General features: G+C 36.8%; 1 protein-coding gene across 1 annotated transcript; it reads left to right on the top strand.

Annotated features, from left to right (window-relative positions):
- Window positions 1–770: 770 nt before the first annotated feature.
- Window positions 771–27,730, top strand: LOC132130029 (endoplasmic reticulum metallopeptidase 1-like). The gene is made up of 15 exons (XM_059541611.1): window positions 771–1,084; window positions 2,263–2,567; window positions 5,485–5,612; window positions 6,034–6,139; window positions 6,970–7,116; window positions 7,286–7,378; window positions 8,122–8,334; window positions 9,446–9,666; window positions 24,219–24,393; window positions 24,493–24,683; window positions 25,502–25,654; window positions 25,956–26,158; window positions 26,237–26,352; window positions 27,259–27,422; window positions 27,509–27,730. Exons 1-15 carry the CDS (start codon window positions 834–836, stop codon window positions 27,683–27,685), a joined length of 2,643 nt encoding a protein of 880 aa, XP_059397594.1. The 5' UTR covers window positions 771–833; the 3' UTR covers window positions 27,686–27,730.

Genomic DNA, 27,730 nt, shown 5'->3' with positions numbered 1-27,730 from the left:
TTAATATTTTTGCTGAATTAGATTTTCTTTTTTTTTCTGGCAGTTGAACAGAAGGTCGAATGAAAACATACCCTTTTAAACTACATGAATTGTGGGGTATATTATTTTCATCTAAACTTTAAACTACTCTGTATAAAATCTAACAATACAGTGTTTTTATTTGTAGCACAGTTTATTTAAATCACTATATTTGTATGCATTAAAAGAGATACAGATGCCACACACACACACACACACACACAAACACACATATATATATATATATATATATAACACACAAAGTTGTGGGTTCAATTCTCAGGGAACACATGTTAGGTAAAATATGTTAGCCTGAATGCACTGTAAGTCGCTTTGGATAATTTAATTTAATTTAATTTAATTTAATTTAATTTAATTTAATTTAATTTAATTTAATTTAATTTAATTTAATTTATATCATCAATGTAGAAAAGGTAATATAGGATGATAGAATATAAAATAATGTTTGTGTATATATATTTATATATATGAATGTCTATAGATTTGTATAGAAATATAAGTTAAAAACAAAACAGTACTATTTAGAATAGTACTGCAGTTTCATAAAATATAAATATAAAGGTTATTATTAATCAGTTAATTTATAATACAAGATCAATTACATGGATGATTTATTATTTTAATAATGGTGTATGGTGTGAAACTACTCAGTAGGTGGCGGTGATACGCTAATAAGGAGAATGGGCGGGGCTCTGTGCATGTGGGCGTGGTTTGTGACGATGGCCTGAGGAAGTGTGTCCCTCTGCAGCTTCCGTTTACGCTGATAGCAGACAGCAGGAGCAGCAGTAGTAAAGATGGAAAGAGACTCAACGGTCCGCAGAATCAGAGCCCAGCAGAAGCAGCCGGACTGTAGCGATGAAGCAGCCGCGCTGAACGGGCTCCCGAGGCGCAAACACAAGCCGGAAGTGAGCGCTGGGCTGCTGGGCGAGAGTTCCGTTGTGCTGCTTCTGCTCGGGTTCGTGTGTCTGCTGTGGCTCCTGGTTCTGCTCTCTCTGCGACAGCTCGTCATCAGCAGCCCGGGACTCTTCAACGCGATCCGGGCCAGGTACACTTTACATGCGATAATACCAGGGTACTTACCTGTTTACTACAGTAATACCATGGCAAAACGACCATAATGCCATGGTATAAAGCACTGTAGTGTTTTCATAATGTATCACGATTGTGTATGATGTGTTAAACTTTAAATTCATAGTATATATTATAAAATAATACATTTGTAATATGTAACAAATAGGAACAAGATACTTTGTTTACATTTACTCGACTGTTGTTGCTATTGTTTTTTTGAAGACAGTTAACAGATACAATGTATCTCAGTATTACTATGACAACAGTAAGTTTGATTACTTTGATACAATGGCTTTAGGATTTATGAGAGATGTCTATTAACTTTAAAGCGTTGATATGGTTTAGATAACACTCAAAATCATTTGAGGGGTTAATTTCAGTGATTTTTTTTTTTGTCATACAGCAAACAAAAGAAGGTTACATGCAAAGAACACGAAGGTTAAAGATCCTCTAAGTAAACTACAAAAAATAAAAGAACTAATTCAATCTTGTTTTAAGCATGAACTTTATAATACAACTTGAGTTGTGTGTTTTAAACAAATCAGCATTTTTTTAAAGTGACTTTTGATTACCAATATATGTTTATCTTCCAACCAATAATATTGACTACACTTATAAGAAATACTAATCAAGTTATTATCTAAGTTTTCAATTTAATAATATGGGGATTAAAACGGCTGTTTGGATTTGATATAGAATAAAAAAAACATAAAGAATAAAATAAACAAAAATAGTGATAAAAAAATCATTATATTATAAGGAAATCACACACATACACTCTCTCTCACACACACACACACACACATATATATATATATATATATATATATTATTATTATTATTATTTTTTTCAATATCATTTTTGCATATACTGCAAATATATCTGCTCATGATGTTATTAAATTAAAGTTCATGATTTTATCGTGAGAATTTCGTTCCTAGAGTTTGAATAGAATACATTAGAATAGCATAGAGTAATCTTTATTGTCATTATACACGGGAACTATATTTAGCTTCTTCGCTGCAATTAAATAATGAAACTCATTGAAAACAAAACTCATAATCTATAGATATATAAATAAATAAACAGTAACATATCAGAATAGCTGTAAAGTTGTGTTCTGTTGGGATGTGTGTGTGTGTGTGTATCAGGAAGCATTTGGAGCGGATCACCAGCGTCGGGCCGCGGACCGTCGGAAGTCCAGAGAACGAGATCACGACGGTGAACTACCTGCTGGATCAGATCGAGCAGATCCGGATCGGGAGTCAAACCGGTCCTCACTCCATCACTGTGGACATCCAGCGGCCCACTGGATCCTTCAGCATTGACTTCCTGGGCGGCTTCACCAGCTATTATGACCGTGTGACCAACATCGTGGTCAAACTAGAGCCGAAAACCACGGCGCAGCACTTCATGCTCGCAAACTGCCACTTTGACTCGGTGGCAAACAGTCTGGGTACGCATTTACAACGTTTAATCAACGCTTCACAAATGAACCGAGAACGTTTGTTGTTTCATAGCTCAGGAAAGCTTGAGTTTTTATGACTTTGTCTCAGATGTTTCTCGTGTTTTTCAGATGTTTACGTCTCATTTAAGTTTCAACTTTGATACAGTGTCATCTTTATGTTCCAATTATACGTCTTAATCATCAAGTTTCTGCTAAAGTTTCTTTCAGTAAAAATCATGAAGCTTGATTAAGTGAAGGATAATAAAGTCGCTCTTTCATAACTTACGAGACTTAAATGAGACATAATTGAGAACCACATTTACTTAAAAAATACTGCACTGAAAATAATAAGATCATTAAGGGAAAGAGTTAACTTAATAAAATCTTATTGCTCAGAAGTTGCTCTTTCATAATTTGTAGGACCTAAATGAGACGTAACTGAGAACCACATTCACTTTTCACTCGGATGTTTCTCCTAAAAACCCGGACTCACAATCATGAAGCTTCATTAATAATGGAAAGGGTTAATTCACTCTTTGTTTCATATGTTTCTGTTTAAACAATGAAGATGAATGAATCAAAGAGTTGACTCAATTAAATGTTATTGCTCAGAAGTTGCTCTTATGAGACTTAAACGAGACATTAGGTACATTAAGTATTTACCTTTGTCTCAGATATTTCTTATAAAAACCTACACCGAAAAGCAGTGTCATAAAAGCTAACTAAGTTGACTAAATAAGATTTGTTTTCTCCGATGTTGCTCTTTTATAACTTATGAGTCTTAAATGAGACTTAAACGAGAATTACAAAGGATTTAACATTGTCTCAGATGTTTCTCCTAAAAAACATGCGCTGAAGCTTCATCAAGTCAGAGAATCTACTCTGTAAAACGTTATTGCTCAGAAGTTGCTCTTATGAGACTTAAACGAGACATAACTGAGAATCACATTAAGTATTTACCTGTCTCTAGTTCTCTACTTGTCGATTAAGAGCTCTAAAATGAATGTGGAGCAGCTGAGATCATTTGATGAGAAATGTTTGAGTTCATATTGAGCTGACTTGTGAGCACAGTTTGAGACGTTGTTGAAACACATGAGATTACTGGGATCTGTTTGTTCTGTTTAATCTCAATTCTGTTTTGGAGAAGTAACTGAGATATTACAGGGATCTCATGTGTGTCTGGGGTTCTAGAACAGACTGTTCTTGGACTCATTATTTTTGGAAATACGTCTTGACATGATGTCATAAATTGAGAATGTCTTGTGTGGAAATCCATATTTCTTCATCGGCGTCCTTCGTCTCTGTTTTTGTGTCGTGTTTGCTGTTGTTCGGAGTGACAGTGATCAGATCGAGCAGTTTACGGTTTCATTGTGTTCGGTGTCGGTGTTCTTTGACTCGTGTCTCATGTCTTTCTCATTTTTCACAGTGTTTGTGTCTGATGTTGGTTGTATATGGATAGGCTCATTGCATTATTTGCATTATTTAATCTGTTTTACTAATGCACCAGTGATATATCAGTGCTGTTCATTCCGCTGTCACCTTTGTCCTGAATTCCTGATCCTTAGAAATCTAGGAAGTGAAACTGAACACAGATGGCTTGTGTGTGTGTATTTGCATGCTGACATGGCCTGGGATCAGTTTGCCTTGGACTTTATTCCTGCTTTCAAGCACAGCACAGCAAACCTCACTGATTCATTTGACTGTAGTGTTCTCTGCTGATGATGAAGAAGTCACATGAGTGTTTAATAGAGCGCAGCACGCTGTGTACGTCTGACAGCGCGGCTGTAGTTCTGTCACGCTTGGACTGATTTTATTGAGCGTTTATGATTTGAGTTTGAGTTAGGGCTGTGTTTGACTGATGGGAAAGTTGTTCCAGGATTAATTGTGTTGTGTTTTACATACACAGATGCATCATTTATATGCTCTTTATGTATCTTGCATGTCTATAGTTTTATGTATTTATACATTTCATTTTGTTTCGAGATTTGTGTGCATGCCTAACACTAGTGTGTAAGTAATAACCGAAGATGTTGTGTGATTAATGTGTGTGCGTGTGTGTGTGCTTGTGTATGTGCGTGTGTGTGTGTGTGTCTGTCTGTCTGTTTCTGTGTCTTTGTGTGTGTGTGTGTGCGTGTGTCTGTGTGTGTGTGCGTGTGTCTGTCTGTGTGTGCGTGTGTCTGTGTGCGTGTGTGTGTCTGTGTGTGTTTCTGTGTCTTTGTGTGTGTGTGTGTGCGTGTGTCTGTGTGTGTGTCTGTGTGTGTGTGTGTGTGTCTGTGTGTGTGTGCGTGCGTGTCTGCGTGTGTGTCTGTGTGTCTCTGTATGTGTGTGTGTGTGTGTGTGTCTGCGTGTTTGTGTGTGTGTGTGTGTGTGTGTGTGTGTGTGTCTGTGTGTGTGTGTGTGCGTGTGTCTGTGTGTGTGTCTGTGTGTGTGTGCGTGTGTCTGTCTGTGTGTGCGTGTGTCTGTGTGCGTGTGTGTGTCTGTGTGTGTTTCTGTGTCTTTGTGTGTGTGTGTGTGCGTGTGTCTGTGTGTGTGTCTGTGTGTGTGTGTGTGTGTCTGTGTGTGTGTGCGTGCGTGTCTGCGTGTGTGTCTGTGTGTCTCTGTATGTGTGTGTGTGTGTGTGTGTCTGCGTGTTTGTGTGTGTGTGTGTGTGTGTGTGTGTGTCTGTGTGTGTGTGTGTGTCTCTGTATGTGTTTGTGTGTGTGTGCGTGTGTGTGTGTGTGTGTGTGTCTGTGTGCGTGTGTGTGTGTGTGTGTGTGTGTGTGTGTGTGTGCGTGTGTGTGTGTGTGTGTGTGTGTGTGTCTGTGTGTGTGTGTCTGTGTGTGTGTGTGTGTGTGTGTGTGTGTGTGTGTCTCTGTGTGTGTGTGTGTGTGTGTGTCTGTGTTTGTGTGTGTCTCTATATGTGTGTGTGTGTGTGTGTGTGTTTCAGGAGCCAGCGATGACGCCGTCAGCTGCTCTGTGATGTTGGAGGTGTTACATTCTCTGGCGTATCTCTCCACGCCGCTCAAACATGGAATAATCTTCCTGTTTAACGGAGCCGAGGAGAACATCCTGCAGGTGAGAGGTCACAGCAACAGCTGACCTCTGACCTCAGTGAGGGTCAGACTGCCGTTCCTACTGTGTGTAATGCAGGACTGATGTTTGCATCTTCAACAGTCTTATTTTACTGTTGTTTAAATATTGTTACAGTTTTTATTCAAATTGTATAATTTAAATATTTTCTGTTTTATTTTTTTTTTTGCACAATTTATTATTATTATTATTTAAAAAAATTCTATATTACGCTTTTATAAATGTTTTCTTCGTTTTAGTTATTTTAGTATATCAGGTAAATATTTTATTTTAGTTAATGTTTTATTTAAAGTGATGAAAATTCTTTCTGTATAGTTTTAGTTAACTGTACTATCCCTGGTTCAATGTCACACACAGATGCATATAAACATTGAGTTTGATCTCTGATTGCGTTTGTCTCTCTCAGGCCAGTCACGGCTTCATTACCCAGCATCCCTGGGCTCAGCAGGTGCGAGCGTTTGTGAACCTGGAGGCGGCAGGAGTGGGCGGGAAAGAGGTGGTGTTTCAGACAGGTAAACATTCACTGCACTGTGTGTGTGTGTGTGTGTGTGTGTGTCAGAGCTCAACATCTGCGGCACATCCATACCTCATCTTCACTGTTGCTAGGCAGAACACTCCCAGAATGAAAGGGTCTGTTTACCGTCTCCTGTCATCATTTACTCACCCACCAGCGGTTCTCAACCACTATTTCAAACCATATTAATCATATTTAAGCCTCAAAATAACTTAAGTGATTACGAGTCATCTTAAGTTCATCACCTCAGCAACTGTATTTTTTGTCTTTGAATAATCATTGCATTAAAAATTAGATTTCTAGCCATGCAATCAATAAAATCTTAAAAATCTTTTTTTCTCTTTTATTAATGAATATAATGTTTTCTAGTTATGGCAAGCTCTGAAGTATTTTTTTGTAAATAAAAAAAAAATATATATATATATATATTTATTTATTTATTTTAATTCTAATCTTTTATCCTTATCCAGTAAATCAGGAACGGCTGGAAAAGTCCTACAGAATCATTGGAAAAAAATTTGCATGAAACTTCCTAAAACTCCTGGAGTCCTGAAACTTTAAATAGAATTATTTGAGATGCTTATTTGAATCTATGGACACTCCTAATTTCTGTGAATGTTTTGAAACAGAACGTTGTTACAGCCAATGAACTGGAAATATATAATATGGAAATATCTTATCTTATGTGGGAGCTCAAAAAGCTGCTGATCCAAACCCGGATGTGTTTATCCGATTCTGTTAACATTGACTTTCATCAAGTGGAAAAGAGCAGCATGAACATTCTGCGAAGCGTCTAGATGTGAGCGTGAGTGAATGATTGTGTCTCAGGTCCGGAGAACCCGTGGCTGGTCCAGGCGTACGTCCGAGCCGCTGTCCATCCGTTCGCATCAGTGGTCGGTCAGGAGGTTTTCCAGAGCGGCGTCATTCCCTCAGATACAGACTTCCGCATCTACAGGGACTTCGGCAAAATTCCTGGTATGAGCTTCACTGATTCATCTGCACTGGTTATGCTTTTAAGTCAAATCAGATTACAATTGCTATATAGTGCAATCATCTGATTTTGATCATGTTTCTGAATAATCGTTGTCTTCTGAATCATCTGTGTGATTGTGTGTGAAGTGTTTGTCCTCTGGGTGTTGTGCAGGGATTGATCTGGCGTTTATTGAGAACGGTTTCATCTATCACACTAAATACGACACTCCGGAGCGGATCCACACCGACTCCATCCAGAGAGCAGGTGAGACGCACGCTATTCCTGAAATACCTGGAAGAAAACATGAAAAGATCTCAGCAGCTGCTCTGTTAAAGCTGCTTCAGATGCTGAGCGAGAGAAGATCAGAGACTAGACCAGCTGCATCTCTCTCATGATACATAATACATGAATTATATTTATATATATATATAATACTAATAAAATAGAATACTAGCAGTAATAATAATAGTAATTCTAAAACAGTAGCATTATTATTATTATTTTTAAAATTAATAGAAAAAATAGAATTGTTTACAATAATTTGTATTTTTACTATAAAAATTAGTAATGCATTAGCCCAGCCACAGGCAGTTTTTTGGACAGTAACCATACGCAGTGTGATGCATTAATGCAGTATTCAGCCGTTGTGCATCATAATAAACTGTATGAATTCTGTCTGATAGTTCAGGGCTGCTCTGATGGATGAATGTGCATCAGTGGCTCAGTATACGAGTGTTTGCTGATATCCTGAGGGAAACACATTCAAGTTGTGCTCTGTTAGATTGAACACACTGTAAAGGTTTAAAGTTTAAACCCTCGGCTGTAGAACAATAGCAGCTGTGTTTCACCTAAACCTCAGTCACCAGGACAGATGCACGCTCCACTGCTGTTTAATGTGTTTTAGAAATAATACAAAAATACATAACACAACCAAAAAAACAAATGTGTATATATATATATAAATATACAGTATATAGATTCTGTATCTGATCTGTGTCCGTCTGCAGGTGACAACATCCTGTCTGTGCTCAAACACCTAGTGATGTCAGATGAGCTGGCCGACTCATCAGCCTATCGTCATGGTAACATGGTGTTCTTTGATCTGTTGGGCGTTGCCGTGGTTGCGTATCCCGCACGTGTTGGTACCATCATCAACTACCTGGCTGCTGTTGCCACGGTGATCTACCTGGGCAGGAAGTGCAGGTTATCTAGCAGTGCGGGTAAGTGCTGGTGAACATGATGACATATCAGTCTGTTATAACTGTTAATACTATCACTGAATGCTTTTATTCAGAAATTTCATTGATGGGTATTTTTTTTTATGTATATTTCTAGATTTTTAAACTAAAAAAGCACACATGGAAAATATGAAGTATTGTAGATGATTTAAATGTTAATTTATTAAATTCTTAGTCTTATGATTATTTTAATTTCTCCTTTTCTACTGATATGTTGTTAAAAAATTAATTGGATGTATATTTTTTTAACACCAACTCATATAATTATAAAAATATATATATATAAATAAATAAATGTATTTATTTATTCATTTAATTTAATGCCAAAACATTGCATTATTAAAAACAATTATATATAAATTATTTATCTGTTTATTTTAACACCAAATCAAAGCATTTTATATATATATATATATATATATATATATATATATATATATATATATATATATATATATATATATATATATATATATATAGAGAGATGAAAAAATAACAATTTATTTACTTATTTATTTTAACACCAAAGCACAGAAGCACAGCATTATTTAAATAAAATGAATTCATTTGTTTTTATAGCAAATCACAGCATTATTTAAATTAGTAAAATATGTATTTATTCATGCAATGCATAATCATAACATTATTTAAATAAAATAAATAAATGAATGCATTTAAATGATTATTAAATAATGAAATTATATTTGTTTTTACATTTATTTTAATTCATGATTATTTATTACAACTATTTTAATTATATCGAGCATTATTTAAATGAAAAATATATTTTATACATTTATTATTTTATTTGAATTTTAAAGTGTATTCAAATTAATTTGTAATAACCCATATGTGATAATATCTGATCTGCTGGCTGATTGTATGAGTTTGTTTAGTTAAAGCCAATTCTGTGTCAAACGCTACAGGAACAAACAGGAATCATCTCTTGTAATGTGAGTAATGAACAATATAAAACAGGAGTAACTGAAGTCAACAGCTTCATGTTCTGATTGATTTGATTGTAGAGTATAGTGCATGTTTCTGTCTGCTCTTGCGTGTTCTGAGGCGTGTGCTGGTGTGTGTCCCGCGGCAGGCGGCCGCTACACACGTGATCTGGCGTGTGCGGCGTGTGTGGCTGTGCTGAGCTGGTTCGTGGCTCTGCTGACGGTTCTGATCGTGGCTCTGCTCGTGACGCTCGTGGGACGCTCCATGTTCTGGTACACTCACTTCTACGCTGCTGTGTGTCTGTACGGATCCGTCGCTGTCGGGAAGATCCTGTTGATCCACACGCTGGCCAAGAACCTGTACTACGGGGTGAGTCCTGGGACAAAACACAGCTCGCATTCACTCACCGCAGAAACACAGTCAACGAAGCACACTGGAACATCTACATCAAATGATTTATTTGTGTGTTCATAAAATACATTATTAATTATGTTGTCACTGATTAACTGATATGTATCTTTTCATTATTTAAATAAGAAATATTGAATACATTATCTTTTGTCTTTAACAGCAAATATGTTCATTATTTAAATAATAACATTAAAACAAAATTTATTTAACCTCTGTAAAATATTATTTATTGAATACAATAATATTTTATATATAAAATAATGTCAAATGTATTTATTAATTTAGTCCACATTTATACCATCATTTAAATAAATAAAATACAAATATTATGAAATAATAAATATATAACAAATAAAATAAAATCCATTATTTTATATATATACATATTTTTTACATTTTTTTTTTTTTTATACATTTTTAATAAATCACAGGTAATTGATATGCTGGTTAATATTAAGAATCTCTTCATTATTTAAATTATTAACCAATTAAATAATTATTGTTATTAGTATTATTATTATTAGTATTATATTGCATTTATAATTAATTACTGTTTATTTTACATAATACATTTTTTATAATAATAATAAAAAATATTATCACTATTATGATTAATAATACATGAATACTTTTTTATATATATATATATATTAATAATACTAATAAAATATAATACTAGTTGTAATAATAATAATAATTCTAAATTTATATTATTAAAATTATTATTAGTAGTAGTATTTTTTTTATAAATAAAAATAATACATGTAATATATATATATATATATATATATATATATATACTGTATATATATATATATATATATATATATACTGTATATATATATTATTTTAACATCATAACACAACATAACATAAACATAACTAGCTTCATTTAAATAATAATATAAAAAAATTTATTCATTCCAAATCAGTTGCATTATTTAAAATACATTTTAAAAATATTTTATTTAATTACATGCATAAAATACATTCATATTATCACTGAAAACTGATATGCTCACTAAAATTATGAATCTGTTCAGTTAAAACCAATTAAGCTCATCAATCCAGTGACTAGTCCCTTGTTTCCTGTTGAAGTAATGTAAACTTGAGCACACTGTAATAATAATAATAATAATAATAATAATCATTTTTATTTATTCATTCATTCATTCCAAAACAGTATTAATTAAATAAAAAATATTGTAAAAATATTATTAAAATTATTTACTATTATTATAATTTTTTAATTTATAAAAAAATAAAATTGAAAGCAAAATGCATATTTTCATTAGTTCATTTAAATGATCGCTTTCTAAATTGTAATGTTTGTAGGTTGTGTTTGTAAGGACTAGTTACTGAATGTGCAGCTCTTGAGCTTTCTCAAGGGTTTGTGTTTGACCTCATCAGCGTTTGCACTCATTTCGGTCATGCGAGGGTCTTTAGTGACTAATGACTAATACGTCAGAGCTTAAAGTCCCAGAGTTCACAGCTACGTCTCTGTAACATGACATGGTTTTCTTTCATTGCATTCGTTATGAATGTGGAAGAAGTGTGTGTTTGAGATGCTGGAACTGTTCATCATTTCTTTTAAAGGTTTTTACTATTACATTTAAGCTTTTTTCTTACTTGAACTTGTTAAAGGACAAATATTCCTTTTAGTCTCCTGGTTAAAATGAGCTGGTGAAACTGCATATATAGTGTAATGTTTTAAAGAATGAAAACAATCTGTGTGTTCGTTCATGCTGTTGTGATTTTGCAATATATCATCATTTGTCAAATACTGAAGCTCTGTTCTTGTTGGTTTGTCTAGTTACACTTTAATTTCAAGATTAGTTATTAGAATATATTCAGGTGTTACGGCCCATAACCATTTCAAGGCTCGTGAATTCTAAGGACACAGGCCGAACATATAAAAAAGAATCACAACCCCTGATGTGAGTTCCAAGACGTCTCTATTTAATTAACAGTATTCAAAACAAACATTCACAAATAATATTTATAAGAAAGAAAACAATCTAATGGATGATAAAGAAAACAATCAGTTCACGGGTAGGGAAGCTAAGAAAACAGTCCCCTAACTACACCTGTTCTCGGAATAAAGTTCTTACCTGACTACCGAAAAATAAAAACAGGTGAGTCTTCCGGACATCTGCTTCCCTCGCTCAGTTCTTACTAAATAAACAAACGTGAACTAATAAATAAAAACATACACTACCCGCAACTGAGAAGTAAGAAATATACCAAATATCAAAACACAACTTTATACGTTAAACCTAAGCTTAACATAAAACAAACAAAACCGCCTCCAAGAGGCGATGAGAGACGCTGGTGAATGGGAAGCGGAGCAACAGAGAGAGAGAGAGACATGCCATTGCCGTCTCGGAGCCTTTTATCCGGTATCCCCGATGACGTCACAATTCTCGCGTAAGAATCCTCCCACAACGCCACCTGCGAACTCAAAAATAAATATCACACAGGTACACATAACACCCTCACCCTTAAGTGAATAAATTGTAGAAACAATCTTTCTTACCAGTTTCCTTTTTGCTTTTACCCTCTCTTTTTAACAGAAAGGGAGAAAAAAACCCAATTTATTCCTATTAGACACGTGATAAAGCGTCAGCAATAACATTATCTTTACCACGAATGTGTCGAATCTCTAGTTCAAACGTCTGTAAAAACAAACTCCAACGCATCAGACGTTGGTTGTTGTTTTTCATTCAGGCCAGGAAGACTAATGGGTTATGATCAGTGTAAATAATCAACGGATACGAAACAGAACCCACATAGACATCGAAATGTTGGAGAGCAAGGAAGAGAGCTAATGCCTCCTCCTCAATGGTGGAGTAACGCTGCTGATGTTTATTAAATTTTCGTGAAAAATAGCAAACGGGATGCTCAACACCAGTCTGATCTCGTTGGAGAAGTACAGCACCAGCACCTGTGTCACTTGCGTCAACAGCAAGCAAGAACGGAGAGGAGAAATCAGGAGCAAAAAGAATGGGAGAATTGATCAGAAGCGCCTTGATCTTTTCAAAACTCATTTGACACGGTTCTGTCCATTGGTACTTTTGGACTGAGGAGATCAGTTAAGGGAGAGGCGACAACGGAAAAATTTACACAAAAATTCCTGTAATACCCAACCATGCCCAAGAATCGACGCAACTCACGGCGCGTAGTGGGCACAGGAAAATAAGTAATAGCCTCCACCTTAGACCGGCCGAACTTGACCGCCCCCAACAATCTTTCCCAGATAAGTCACCGTAGCTCGTCTGAACTCGTATTTCGCTAGATTGATTGTAAGATTAGCGTCAGACAGACGACTGAAAAGAACATGAAGTTGTTTAACATGTTCTGACCAGGATGCACTATAAATAACCAAGTCATCCAGATATGCTTCAACGTTGTGCATACCGTCAATAACACGATTTACTAACCTTTGAAAAGTCGCCGGTGCATTTCGTAGACCAAAAGCCATTACAGTGTAATGCAGGAAATAATCCGGTGTTACAAACGAAGAGATTTCTTTTGCGCGATCTGACAGAGGCACCTGCCAGTAACTTTTCAAAAGATCGATTTTGGTGACGAAAACAGCATTTCCAACACGATTCACACAGTCCTCCATACGAGGCAGTGGGTAACTATCTGGTTTGTAACGGAGTTAACGCGTCGAAAGTCGGTACAAAAACGAAACAAGCCGTCGGACTTTTTAACGAACAAACAGGGTGAGCTCCAAGGGCTAAAACTTGGCTCAGTGATGTTATTTTCAAGCATGAAGGTAACTTCTTTTTTCAACTGAGCTCACTTCTCAGGATTCGCGACCTTAAATTGCTTGCACAAAACTCTTGATCAGCACTGAAAAATTTGTTTGTTCATTTAAACCGTTATGGGCAGAGAGGGTGAGAGAGCGTGAGGTCTGCAGTCTTGGCCATTAGTTGATTTCCTTGTTTTTGTGTAGGTAATACGTTGTCAAATATGTTTAAACTTAAAAAGACTACCTATACAAGTAGTTATGTCTCTTTGTATTATTTTGTCCTGTTATTGACGTAATGTGCGTCATTGACAACATGCGCCACCAGATGTTCGAATAGTTCGAATATTCATGTTTTTTTTAGAGGGAATATTTGAACGTCATTTTTGAGCAATTTTGACAGCCCTAGTGCAGATCCAGATACTGGCAACAGCACTAACACTTTATCACCAGGAGAAAAGCTACGAAGTTTAGCACCACGATCGAAACGTGTTTTCATTCGGTGTTTTGATATCTTCAAATTTTCTTTGGCTAACTCAAATGCACGGTGCAGTTTCAAACGGAACTCTGAAACATAATCAAGAACATTGTTTGTCAATGTCAATGTCACCTTTATTTATATAGCGCTTTAAACAAAATACATTGCGTCAAAGCAACTGAACAACATTCATTAGGAAAACAGTGTCAATAATGCAAAAATGATAGTTAAAGGCAGTTCATCATTGGATTCAGTTATGTCATCTCTGTTCAGTTAAATAGTGTCTGTGCATTTATTTGCAATCAAGTCAACGATATCGCTGTAGATGAAGTGTCCCCAACTAAGCAAGCCAGCGGCGACAGCGGCAAGGAACCGAAACTCCATCGGTGACAGAATGGAGAAAAAAACCTTGGGAGAAACCAGGCTCAGTTGGGGGGCCAGTTCTCCTCTGACCAGACGAAACCAGTAGTTCAATTCCAGGCTGCAGCAAAGTCAGATTGTGCAGAAGAATCGTCTGTTTCCTGTGGTCTTGTCCTGGTGCTCCTCTGAGACAAGGTCTTTACAGGGGATCTGTATCTGGGGCTCTAGTTGTCCTGGTCTCCGCTGTCTTTCAGGGATGTAGAGGTCCTTTCTAGGTGCTGATCCAGCATCTGGTCTGGATACGTACTGGATCCGGGTGACTGCAGTGACCCTCTGATCTGGACACAGACTGGATCTGGTGGCCACGGTGACCTCGGAACAAGAGAGAAACAGACAAATATTAGCGTAGATGCCATTCTTCTAATGATGTAGCAAGTACATAGGTTGTTATGGGAAGTGTTTCCGGTTCCGGTTTACCTAATTAATGCAGCCTAAAAATCCTTTAACGGATTTGGATAATAAAAGCATATTAGTATGTTATGTGTATGCCAGGTTAAAGAGATGGGTCTTTAATCTAGATTTAAACTGCAAGAGTGTGTCTGCCTCCCGAACAATGTTAGGTAGGTTATTCCAGAGTTTGGGCGCCAAATAGGAAAAGGATTTGCCGCCTGCAGTTGATTTTGATATTCTAGGTATTATCAAATTGCCTGAGTTTTGAGAACGAAGCGGACGTAGAGGATTATAATGTAAAAGGAGCTCATTCAAATACTGAGGTGTTAAACCATTCAGGGCTTTATAAGTAATAAGCAATTTTTTAAAATCTATGAGATGCTTGATAGGGAGCCAGTGCAGTGTTGACAGGACCGGGCTAATATGGTCATACTTCCTGGTTCTAGTAAGAACCACCCAATAAAGCATTACAATAATCTAACCTTGAGGTCATAAATGCATGGATTAACATTTCTGCATTTGCCATTGAGAGCATAGGCCGTAATTTAGATATATTTTTGAGATGGAAAAATGCAGTTTTACAAATGCTAGAAACGTGGCTTTCTAAGGAAAGATTGCGATCAAATAGCACACCTAGGTTCCTAACTGATGACGAAGAATTGACAGAGCAACCATCAAGTCTTAGACAGTGTTCTAGGTTATTACAAGCAGAGTTTTTAGGTCCTATAATTAACACCTCTGTTTTTTCAGAATTTAGCAGTAAGAAATTACTCGTCATCCAGTTTTTTATATCGACTATGCAATCCATTAGTTATTCAAATTGGTGTGTTTCACCGGGCTGCGAAGAAATATAGAGCTGAGTATCATCAGCATAACAGTGAAAGCTAACACCATGTTTCCTGATGATATCTCCCAAGGGTAACATATAAAGCGTGAAGAGTAGCGGCCCTAGTACTGAGCCTTGAGGTACTCCATACTGCACTTGTGATCGATAGGATACATCTTCATTCACTGCTACGAACTGATGGCGGTCATATAAGTACGATGTAAACCATGCTAATGCACTTCCACTGATGCCAACAAAGTGTTCAAGTCTATGCAAAAGAATGTTGTGGTCAATTGTGTCAAACGCAGGACTAAGATCCAATAAAACTAATAGAGAGATACACCCACGATCAGATGATAAGAGCAGATCATTTGTAACTCTAAGGAGAGCAGTCTCAGTACTATGATACGGTCTCAATCCTGACTGGAAATCCTCACATATACCATTTTTCTCTAAGAAGGAATATAATTGTGTGGATACCACCTTTTCTAGTATCTTGGACAGAAAAGGGAGATTCGAGATTGGTCTATAATTAACTAGTTCTTTGGGGTCAAGTTGTGGTTTTTTTGATAAGAGGCTTAATAACAGCCAGTTTGAAGGTTTTGGGGACATATCCTAATGACAATGAGGAATTAATAATAGTCAGAAGAGGATCTATGACTTCTGGAAGCACCTCTTTCAGGAGCTTAGATGGTATAGGGTCTAACATACATGTTGTTGGTTTAGATGATTTAACAAGTTTATACAATTCTTCCTCTCCTATGGTAGAGAATGAGTGGAACTGTTCCTCAGGGGGTCTATAGTGCACTGTCTGATGTGATACTGTAGCTGACGGCTGAATGGTTGCAATTTTATCTCTAATAGTATCGATTTTAGAAGTAAAGTAGTTCATAAAGTCATTACTGCTGTGGTGTTGGGAAATGTCAACACTTGTTGAGGCTTTATTTTTCGTTAATTTAGCCACTGTGTTGAATAAATACCTGGGGTTATGTTTGTTTTCTTCTAAAAGAGAAGAAAAGTAATCGGATCTAGCAGTTTTTAATGCTTTTCTGTAGGATATGTTACTTTCCCGCCAAGCAATACGAAATACCTCTAGTTTTGTTTTCCTCCAGCTGCGCTCCATTTTTCGGGCTGCTCTCTTTAGGGTGCGAGTATGCTCATTATACCATGGTGTCAAACTGTTTTCCTTAACCTTCCTTAAGCGTAAATGAGCAACTTTATTTAAAGTGCTAGAAAAGAGAGAGTCCATAGTTTCTGTTACATCATCAAGTTGTTCTGAGGTTTTGAACCTCCACCTTTGCCTTTTAGACGTGGCTCATGTTTATAACAGTAATCTTGTGGGGTGGACTCATTTAAAATAATGTAATCATCAGGTTTTAGCCAGGTTTCTGTCAAACAGAGTACATCTATATTATGATCAGTGATCATATTATTTACAAAAAGTGTTTTCGTAGAAAGGGATCTGATATTCAATAAGCCAAGCTTTATCATTTGTTTATCCATATTGCTTCTGTTTTTTATTTGTTGAACCTCAATTAAATTGTTAATCTTAACTTGGTTTGGACGTTTTTTGTATTTTCTAGTTCGGGGAACAGACACAGTCTCTATAGTGTGATATCTAGGTGAAAGAGTCTCTATGTGCTGAGAATTAACTGACCTCTGTGACGGGAGGCAGCTAGCAGACGGTCGGTTTAGCCAGTCTGTCTGCTTCCTCATAGGCGTCGATTTCGGGGGGTCATTTTGTACCCACCATTTTTTTTTTTTTTTTTTTAAACCTCGAGTTCAATTTAGCCGTTCTGCTGCTGCGCTGGCTACACGCCTTTCTGTTCATTAAAACTGCAACAACTGTAACATTGGGATACGTTCTAGGTTGGGGGAGGGGGAGTCATCGTGTCACTGAGGCAGGTGCAGCTCAGCTGACGTGCGTAACTGCTAGCTAGCTAGCTAGCTAATAACATTGTTTGTCAAAAAGAGTGACAGAATGGGTTATTCATTTAGCCGATAAGATACCGCACTTACTGTGCATGTCTGCTTGGCTTTAAAAAAAGCTCTGATGTCCTGTCCACTTCTTTTTGACATAATGCTGTTATTATTTTCTCTATATGACTATCGCGCTTCTTTTTTTTAAAGAATGTTTTTCAAATGAGTTGACTGTTTGGAATGGACAGTGAACGAGCGGGAACGAGGCTACCTCGTCTTTGCTGGGATTGGCCAGAATTTCTGGCGAATGTATCATAGACGAGCAAGTCATTTAGCCTTCATACAATATCACAAGGTTGCATCCTAGTGCCATGGACTATAACATATCAAAGTGATAACCTGTAGAACAAATGGACGTTGTTGTACACACAGCATGGGTCTGCATACCATTGACACAAAGGTAAGACGCGATAACTTATGTTTATTAAGATTTGCTGGTATTATGGCTAGGTCTTGTGCATTTGCACACAAGGGATCGGCTGTTTGAATTCTTCTCTTGCAATTAATGTTACGTTAGACTTCCTTAGCCACCAACTTAATTAGCTAGTTAGGGTTTGCGTTCATACAGCAAGTGTTGGGGGAGATGATTGTTGAGTAGTCAGTATCTTGTTTAATTATTGCTTGAATCTATTGCTGAATTCTGGAATAGTTGTGATGATGATGATGATGATGATGATGATGAGGAATGGAACAAGTTTTAGTCAAAATGCCTGATGTAGATTGGATGGATCTGTGCTACACGTATTTTTGCTTTTTCAATCTTGATAAAATTTGTAGTGCTTAAGTTGTGTTGTGTGTAGATATGGTAAATTGTACTGGGAATTAAATAAAATTATTACATGGCTTGGTTGAATTCCACTGTAGAATGAAGTCTGTTATTTCTTGATAATAATACCGTTGCCATGAAAAACAGAGCGTTGCTATGGACGCGGCAGGATTCTAATCGTAGAGACGGAACTATTTTCTTTAGCGGAAGCAATACAATCGTGTTTAAATCAATAAACTCTTTTTTAAATTTTTTTAAATTTGGTGGGTAGCCATGTAATAAGCGGGATAATGTAGAGCGAGGCCCGATTTTGGTTTAGATTTTTTTCCCCGTTTTCAGTGGTTATAACAAAGCAACATGAAAGAGAAATTTGGTAATCATTGTTTAGGTACATTAAACCACGTCATGGCCATGTCATATTGTCAACACGGTACTTATATGATGATATGAAGCAGATTAGTGGGTCATATATCATATGTCTATTGCTTTGTATGGCTTTCTTCTTCATAAAACGAGTCGGACATCACATTTTTGTATACATTTTTATTTATTTACATTAATAAGATACAGGACGTCTTTCAAAACATGACCTGCGCGAAAGAGAAAAAAAATGCATCATTGTACCCAGCACTTCTGAAAATGCACTTCTGAATGTGTCTCTGTCCCCACCACATTTCAAACCAAACTGACGCCCATGTGCTTCCTGACCTGGGCCCCAGTTAGTCAAGTATAAACACTAAGACTATTTGCCATATTTCTAGAGAGAAGAGTGGCGCCACCCCAGGAGGGATGAAGACCATCTCTTTTAAACAGGTCAGGTCTGCCCCAAAAGCTCGTCCAATTGTCTATGAAACCTATGTTATTCTGTGGGCACCACTTAGACATCCAGCCATTGAGTGATGACAATCTGCTATGCATCTCATCACCACGGTAAGCAGGGAGGGGACCAGAGCATATTACAGTGTTTGACATCGTGCTTGCAAGTTCACACACCTCTTTAATGTTATTAGTTTGTTCTCAGATCATTAGTCCAATGATCTTTAATCAGCTTTAGTGGGCCACGAAGAGTATGACCGAACACTAACTCAGCCGGACTAAAACCTAACGATTCCTGTACTACCTCCCTCACTGCAAACGCACGAAGCATTGATTTTAAGGTCTGGTGGAACCGTTCGAGTGCACCTTGGCTTTCTGGATGGTGACAACTTGACGTTCAGTGCTTGATGTGTAGCTGATCTAGAGCGTGTTTAAACACACGCGACATGAAATTCGTACCTTAGTCAGATTGGATAGTACGCGGAAGACCAAACAATGAGAAAAACTTGAGAAGTGATTTTACGATTACAGGTGCTGTAATTTTCCGCAAAGGAATTGCCTCCGGAAAACGCGTAGATGTACACATTATTGTCAATAAGTACTGATTACCAGACTTAGTTCGAGGCAAGGGACCGACACAGTCAACCATCACACACTCAAATGGTTCACCAATGGCTGGAATTGGATATAACGGAGCAGGTGGAATATTTTGATTCGGTTTCCCAATCTTTTGACACCCATGACAACTTCGGCAATAACTTGCTACATCTTTTTTCAAGCCAGGCCATAAAAAATGTCACACGATCATATGTTTTGTTTACTCCCAAACGACGAACGGATCGTCGTGCACAAGTCTCAAGATTTCAGGACGATATGAGGAAGGAACTACTACCTGTTTAACAATCGGCCATTTGTCAGCAGCAGCGGGATTTGATGGTCTCCACTTTCTCATAAGCACACCATCTTCAACAAAGTATACTTGCGATACACACTCGAGTTGCTCAACAGGAACAACAGCTTCAAAGAGGGATGACATTTTCTCATCTTTGCTCTGTTCAACAATAAGCTGCTCGCGTGACAGAGACAATTTATCAAGCTCCATGGAATGTTCATCTAGTTTCTTGATGGCGATGTCTAAACCGTCAACAGAGTTTGAACACGTCATTTCACCAAAATCTAAATTAGAGAGGAACGTATTATTCAAATCAAATTTCCACTCACCTTCTGACTTATGAAAGCTTTTATCTTTAAGTCTCTGTGAAATAGCATGGGTTACAGCACACGAAGGAAATACCTCTGGATATTTCTGAGCCAATTCATCAGGAGTATCACAGGAAAGAGGAACATTTGTTACCTCAGGGCTGGCAAAAACTTTTCCTCCCGCCAAGTCATTCCCCAAAATAAATGTGACATCACGAACGGGAAGACACGGTTGCACTCCAACAACAACGCGGCCGGTAACAAGGGAGGTCTCAATTTCAATTCTGTGCAAAGGCACATTCACAAAGCCCATCTCGAATCCCTGTACAAAGACACTTTAACCAATAGAGCTCTCATTTGACAACGGTAATATTCCTTCTAGAATAAAATTCTGAGGCGCTCCTGTGTCACGAAGTACCCTGACTGGTTTTCGCGAATTTGCATTGCCAACCAAAGATACAAATCCGTCCATTATGAACGGGACATACCCCTGTTTTTCACACATGTCAGCCTGTGAAGCTAACGACTCCAGTCCTTCTAATTGTGTTGAGGACATCATCAATAAACCTACCGGTTTAGGGACACTATTTTTCCTTTTGAGTACTTTGCACTCAGCAATAATGTGTCCATGTTTCTTGCAATAGAAACAAACGGGTGAGGACACGGATTTGATGGTATTCACCGCCACTTTATCCTCACGTGGAGCGCGATCCAAGATGCGCTTTAACCGTCGACTGTTGCTACCAGGATTTTGTGCAGTACCAAACACAGTCTTATGTGTAAGCACATATTCATCCGCTAGAGCAGCAGCGGCAGAACATTTGAGAACTTTCTGCTCATTTAGATACGTTTCAACGCGTTCTGGTAAGCAGTTTTAAAATTCTTCTAAGAGAATCAGTTCACGTAGCTCTTCATAAGTTTTTACCTTCATGGAAGCACACCACCAATCAAACATTGACTCTTTATCACGAACGAATTCAACGTTGGTCTCATCAGTTTTTCGATGATTACGAAACTTTTGGCGATAAGCCTCAGGAACCAATTCATAAATTCGAAGAACAGCAGCTTTTACTTCATAATCGAGAGACTCCTCCACGGACAAAGAAGAATAAGCTTCCTGGGCTTTCCCCACAAGAACACACTGCAACAACATGGGCCAAAATGTTTTCGGCCACTTAAGATTGATGGCTACCTGTTCAAAAAGAGCAAAAAACTTGTCTACCTCTTTTTCACGAAAAGGAGGAACCATGCGAATATTGCTACCCACATCGAAATCCGAAACATCCGCGGCACCCCTTTCACGAGCTTTCAGCTCGATTTCCTTGAGGTGGCAAGCTTGTTCCATATCAAGCCATTTCAACTCAAGTTCATGTCTCTCACGCTCTCTTCGTCTCTCTTTCTCACGCTCCCATTCCTCTCTTTCTTTCAACAAAAGTCTATCGTGCTCTTTAGTTTGCAACTCCAACTTCTTGACTTGCAAAGCAAGATCTGAACTACCCTCATCCGCTTCAGGATAGTCAACCAGCTTTTCCTCATCACCAAACACGGCCTGTTTATGCAACGAATCCACAAGCAACAACTGAAGTTCGCGTTTGGACTGCGTATTACGAAAACCAACCTTATAATGCGCAGCAATCTTCATAAGATCAACCCTATTAATTTGGAACAACTCAGCTTGCGTCGGATTCGCAATAAAATTCGTTAATTCAAACATGATTTATTAAAGTCTTAGGTTAAAGAGAAAAACGATCAAGAACTACACAATCCAAAATGCCCATCAAAGTCTGTGATTCAACAAAGTTACAAAGTAACAAATTCAAGTGTGAACAGATCAAAAAGATCACACGAAGTCACACAAAATCTAGATCAATCCCGGACGAGCGCCCAAATATGTTACGGCCCATAACCATTTCAAGGCTCGTGAATTCTAAGGACACAGGCCGAACATATAAAAAATAATCACAACCCCTGATGTGAGTTCCAAGACGTCTCTATTTAATTAACAGTATTCAAAACAAACATTCACAAATAATATTTATAAGAAAGAAAACAATCTAATGGATGTTAAAGAAAACAATCAGTTCACGGGTAGGGAAGCTAAGAAAACAGTCCCCTAACTACACCTGTTCTCGGAATAAAGTTCTTACCTGACTACCGAAAAATAAAAACAGGTGAGTCTTCCGGACATCTGCTTCCCTCGCTCAGTTCTTACTAAATAAACAAACGTGAACTAATAAATAAAAACATACACTACCCGCAACTGAGAAGTAAGTAAGTAAGCCTTTTATCCGGTATCCCCGATGACGTCACAATTCTCGCGTAAGAATCCTCCCACAACGCCACCTGCGAACTCAAAAATAAATATCACACAGGTACACATAACATCAGGTCACACAATATTAGTGTTGTTTGATGAATTTCTCATAACTGGTTTATTATTATCACTGTTCAAAAGGTTGGTTGGTAGGATTGTTTGTCTTTTTTTTTTTTAAGAAGTCTCTTCTGCTCACCAAGGCTGCATTTATTTGATCAAAAGTACAGTAGAATTGTAAAATATTTTAACAATTTAAATCCGCTGTTTTCTGTGTGAATCTCTGTTAAAGTGTAATTTATTTCTGTGATGCTCCGCTGTATTTTCCACATCATTCCTCCAGTCTTCAGTATCACATGAAATCATAATAATATGCTGATTTGCTGCTCAAGCAACATTTCTGATTATTATCAATGTTGAAAATGGATGTGATGCTGAATATTTGTGTGGAAACTGTGATTCGTTTTAGTTTTAAGGGTTCTCTGACGAACAGAAAGTTCAAAAGAACAGCATTTATCTAAAAAATAATGTTATAAAAGTCTTCTGTCTATGTTCACAGGGTTTTATTTGTGCTTCACATTTGTGCAGCTCTACTGAACTCTGATTATCTTCTCATCTTCTTATGAAAGCGCTGTAATGAATGTAACTGAACTTCTTCTAAAGTCCAGATTCAGCCACAGAATAAACAAACACGTCACTTATTTGCAGTTCTTATCAATTAAGAGATTACATGCAATATTTGTACATTTTAAAGTTAATTTGTAACAATTTTGAATGATCTTTGTCATTTTTTTTAAACACATTTTTACATTTACTAGTTTGAGGATCTGTTTTGTGCTCCTCTAGAATGTTTGAGTATTATAAATGGAATCTAATAAAGGAGTTTTAACTCCTTTTTATTATTATTATTATTATTTGTATTTTTTAAGTTAAGTGAGATTTTTTTTTTTATCAGATAAACTTCAGATTTGTTTATTTTTTATTTTATTTGGCTAACAACAACATCTTGTCATGAAAATACAAACAAACAAAACTATCACTAGTTAAACAAACAAACAGAATATTTAAATTTTTAAATAAAAAAATAATTTAATACCAAATCTTAGCATTATTTTAATTTTAAATATTTATTTTAGCATCAAATCATAGCATTGTTTAAATACAATTTAAATAAACAATGTTTTTATGTATTTATTTTATTTATTTAAACACCAAATAGAAGCATTATTTAAATAAAAATTAAATATACTACATTTTATTTATTTTATTGCGGACTCAGCATTATTTAAATGATTTTTTATTTTATTTTAATTTTATTTTTTGATTTTTATATATATATTTTTTATCTTATTATAATTTTTTTTTTTTGTGCTGATTCAGCTGAACAGAGATATCTGATCTAGTTGATTCTCTGCTGACGTCCATCTGCTGCTCCTCTCTCACTGTGTGTGTGTGTGTGTGTGTGAAAATGATCAGAAAATGATCGATCAAACATCTGATTATCTCTCTGTACATGTGAAGATGATATCTGTGCATTTGGTCATTAATGAAAGTGTTTGTGTCCGTCAGGGTGTGAGCAGCGTGGATCTGTCGGAGTGCTTCTTTGACGTTAGTCTGCTGTTGTGGTGTTGTGCGCTGCTCTTCCTCACTCAGCGCGGCTTGTGTTCAGCGTATATGCCCATGATGATGGTCGTCTTCCCTCTGGCCAGCAAACTGCTGCTCACCAAACACTTCAGAGCCAGAGGTCAGACACGCGCAGCATTACACCGCAGATCATCCCGTCTCAGTGGTTCAGTCCAGCCGGATTGAGTGTGTGTGTGTGTGTGTGTGTGGGTCGCTTCAGGAGCGTCTCTGCAGTACTCCGTCCTGTACCTGACGGGTCTCGCCGTGCCCTACGTCCACATCATGTTCCTCATCTGGGTGGTGTTCGAGATCTTCACACCCATCCTGGGCCGCAGCGGAACCGAGATCCCACCCGATGTCGTCCTGGCATCACTCGTTACCCTGGCAACCGTCATTCTGTCCTCATATTTTGTGAGTCATACAGACTTAACAGTAACATAGTAAATTCAACAATTCTAATTAAGAAATGAAAAAAAAAAAAAATTCTGATCCCAAAATTCTGATTTTCAAAAATTCAATTTCATATTAAAAAATTATAATTCAAAGAATCAAATTCAAAAATTCTATTTTAGATTTTAAAAAATCTGATTAAGAAAAATCTAATTGAAAAATTCAGTTTATATTAAGAAATTCAAATTCAGTAATTCAGATTCAAAAATGTAATTTAAAAAACTCATATTCAAAAATTCTAATTAAAAAAAATCTAATTAAAAATTTCAAAAATTCAATTTCAGATTCAAAAATCAGATTTAAAAAATCTAATTTAAAAATTCAGTTATTAAAAAATTTAAATTCAAAAACTCATTCTAAAATTCTAATAAAAAAAAATCTAATTCAAAATTTTAAAAATTCAATTTCATATTCAAAAACATATACAAAAAAATCTAATTTAAAAATTCAGTTATTAAAAAAAAATTCAGTAATCCAAATTCAAAAATTTTAATTAAAAAACTCAGATTAAAAAATTCTAATTAAAAAAATCTAATTAAAATTGTCAAAAATTCAAAAATCAGATTTAAAAAAATCTAATTTAAAAATTCAGTTATTATTAAAAAAAAAATGTAATTCAAAAATTGTAATTAAAAAAAATCAAATTCAAAATTTCAAATTGTAAATAGAAGCAGAGATTAAATTCTCTCTCTCTCTCTCTCTCTCTGTGTCCCAAGTTTAAGGTGTTTATTGTATGCCGGATCAGGACACATGTGACGTCTCTCTCTCTCTCCCTCCAGATGCACTTCATCTATCTGACCTGCAGTACGAGGCGGATCTTGGCTGGTCTGGGATCAGTGTTTGTGCTGATGTTCGTTCTGGTCTGCTGTGGTCTGTTCTTCCCGTATTCTGCTGACCCGTCCAGCCCACGACCCAAGCGCATCTTCGTCCAGGTGATCTGGCTTTAGAGCAGGGTTATTATAGTTAACTGTCATTCATTCTGAAGTGAAGATAAAGTGAAGTGACTCCCACAGCGCTCCTGACCTGATGTTAACACACGGAAGAGCAGGTCCAGTTGTTCACGGCGAGTTTGAGACCAAAACTTTATTAGTCGTGCACTGTTGGCTTTAAAACTTCACACATCACACACGGCATGAAAGGCAACATCCAAAATGGCATAATAAGGACTTTAACTGAATATATATATAAAAGCTTATTTTCTAGTTGACAAGACAGCTGATTAACTGATTTCAGCACAGCACACGCGTGTTACACGCTCTGGACGGGACGGTGGAGCGCTCGGACTCTGGGTTATGGATCAACAGTCTGGATTACAGCGGCATGCAGCACATCACGCCTCACATCCCTCAGATCAACGACAGCATCCGCACACGCTGCTCCGAGCAGCTGCCCTACTGCGGCTTCCCATGGTTCCTGCCGGTCAAGTTCCTGGTCAAGTGAGTCGACAGAGATCCCTGACCCCCCTCGCTGTCCTTCAGCTCTCATTAAAGCTGCTCTTCTTCCTCTGTTTTCAGGAAGAGCTGGTATCTTCCTGCTCCTGAAGTCTCTCCTGAAGCTCCGCTGCAGTTTCGGCTCTTATCCAGACAGGACACTGAGTGGGGAACCGTTAAAATGAGCTTCGAGGCCAAAGGTTAGAGGTCAGGGTCATTTCACCATGAAGTGTAGAATAATGACTGGTGATCACCTTATTCTTCCAAACAAAAAATCTTGAACTCATTAGTTTCAAATATTTTTTCATTTAATATTTGAATTATTATTATTTAAAATAATAATCAGTAATAATGTCTAATTTTATTCTTCAATAGCATTTTTTGTAATTACTTTAACTTCCTAGTTTGAAATATTGTATTACAAACGTTTTCAAACTACTTTTAAAATTATATATTTTATATATATATGTATAATTATATGCTAATAAGTGTAAACATTTTACCAATGTACAAATTTGAGTTTGAAAAATTATATTAAAATTGTTTTTAACTAATTTGTTATATATGCAAACTTTATTGCATATATAACAAATGTGATTATTTTAATTTGTACTTATTTTAGTATTTCAGTTTACTCTTATAATTTTTTTGCATATATTTTTTGAATTTGAATATATATATATATATATGATTTATTTTTATAATATATAGTCATTTATATCATGTAAGAATATATATATGTATGTATATGTATGTGTTTGTGTAATAGTAAATATATATATTTAAGTCATATTTATTATTTGTGTAAATATACACCTGATTATTAAAAATAATGACTGCTGATAATTTAATAATCAAATAAGCTTTACAGATTTTTTTTCAGTTCCTTTACGTTCACAAACAGCTTCATCACACACGGCATAAAAGAAAATATTGGAAATGCATAATAGGGGCACTTTAATTTATATTTAAATAAATAAATGAATGACTGACTTTATTATTTCACCCGCTTTCTAAATATGCATTTTGTAGATTTTTGAGATTAAAGATGAATCAGCGTTTAAGAATCCAGTCAGTGTTGACACAGACACACTGTTCTCTTTCAGGTCCGAGTCACATGTCTCTGTATCTGCGTCCTCACGCCGGCTCGTCTCTGATTGGCTGGTCGTTCGGAGACGGGACGCCGGGGTTCGATCTGAGCGGAGAGTATTTCGTCTTCTACTCTCACGGCCTCGACGCTCCGGCCTGGAGCTTCTGGTTTGAGATCCAGGTGAGTCTGACTCGTGAGGAAGCGGAGGAGAGCCCAAGCCTTTATCATCTGAGTGTGTGTGTGTGTGTGTGTGTGCGCTCTTTCAGCCGCCCGAGTCCTCAGACGTGCCTCCTGACCAGGGTCTGATCTCTCTGGCCGTCTCGTCTCATTACTTCTCCGGTCCAGACCGGCGCTCGGAGCCGCTGGAGGCTTTACTGAAGAGATTCCCGGCCTGGGCCTTTCCATCGTCCTGGGTCAGCACCTATCACATGTACAGATACTGAGGGACGCGAGCGGACCCCGTCTCACACACACACACACACACACAC

Source organism: Carassius carassius, chromosome 47, assembly GCF_963082965.1.
Source record: "Carassius carassius chromosome 47, fCarCar2.1, whole genome shotgun sequence".
NCBI lineage: Eukaryota > Metazoa > Chordata > Actinopteri > Cypriniformes > Cyprinidae > Carassius > Carassius carassius.
The sequence above is the reverse complement of the archived record's forward strand: the minus strand, read 5'-3'. Positions and strand labels throughout refer to the sequence as shown.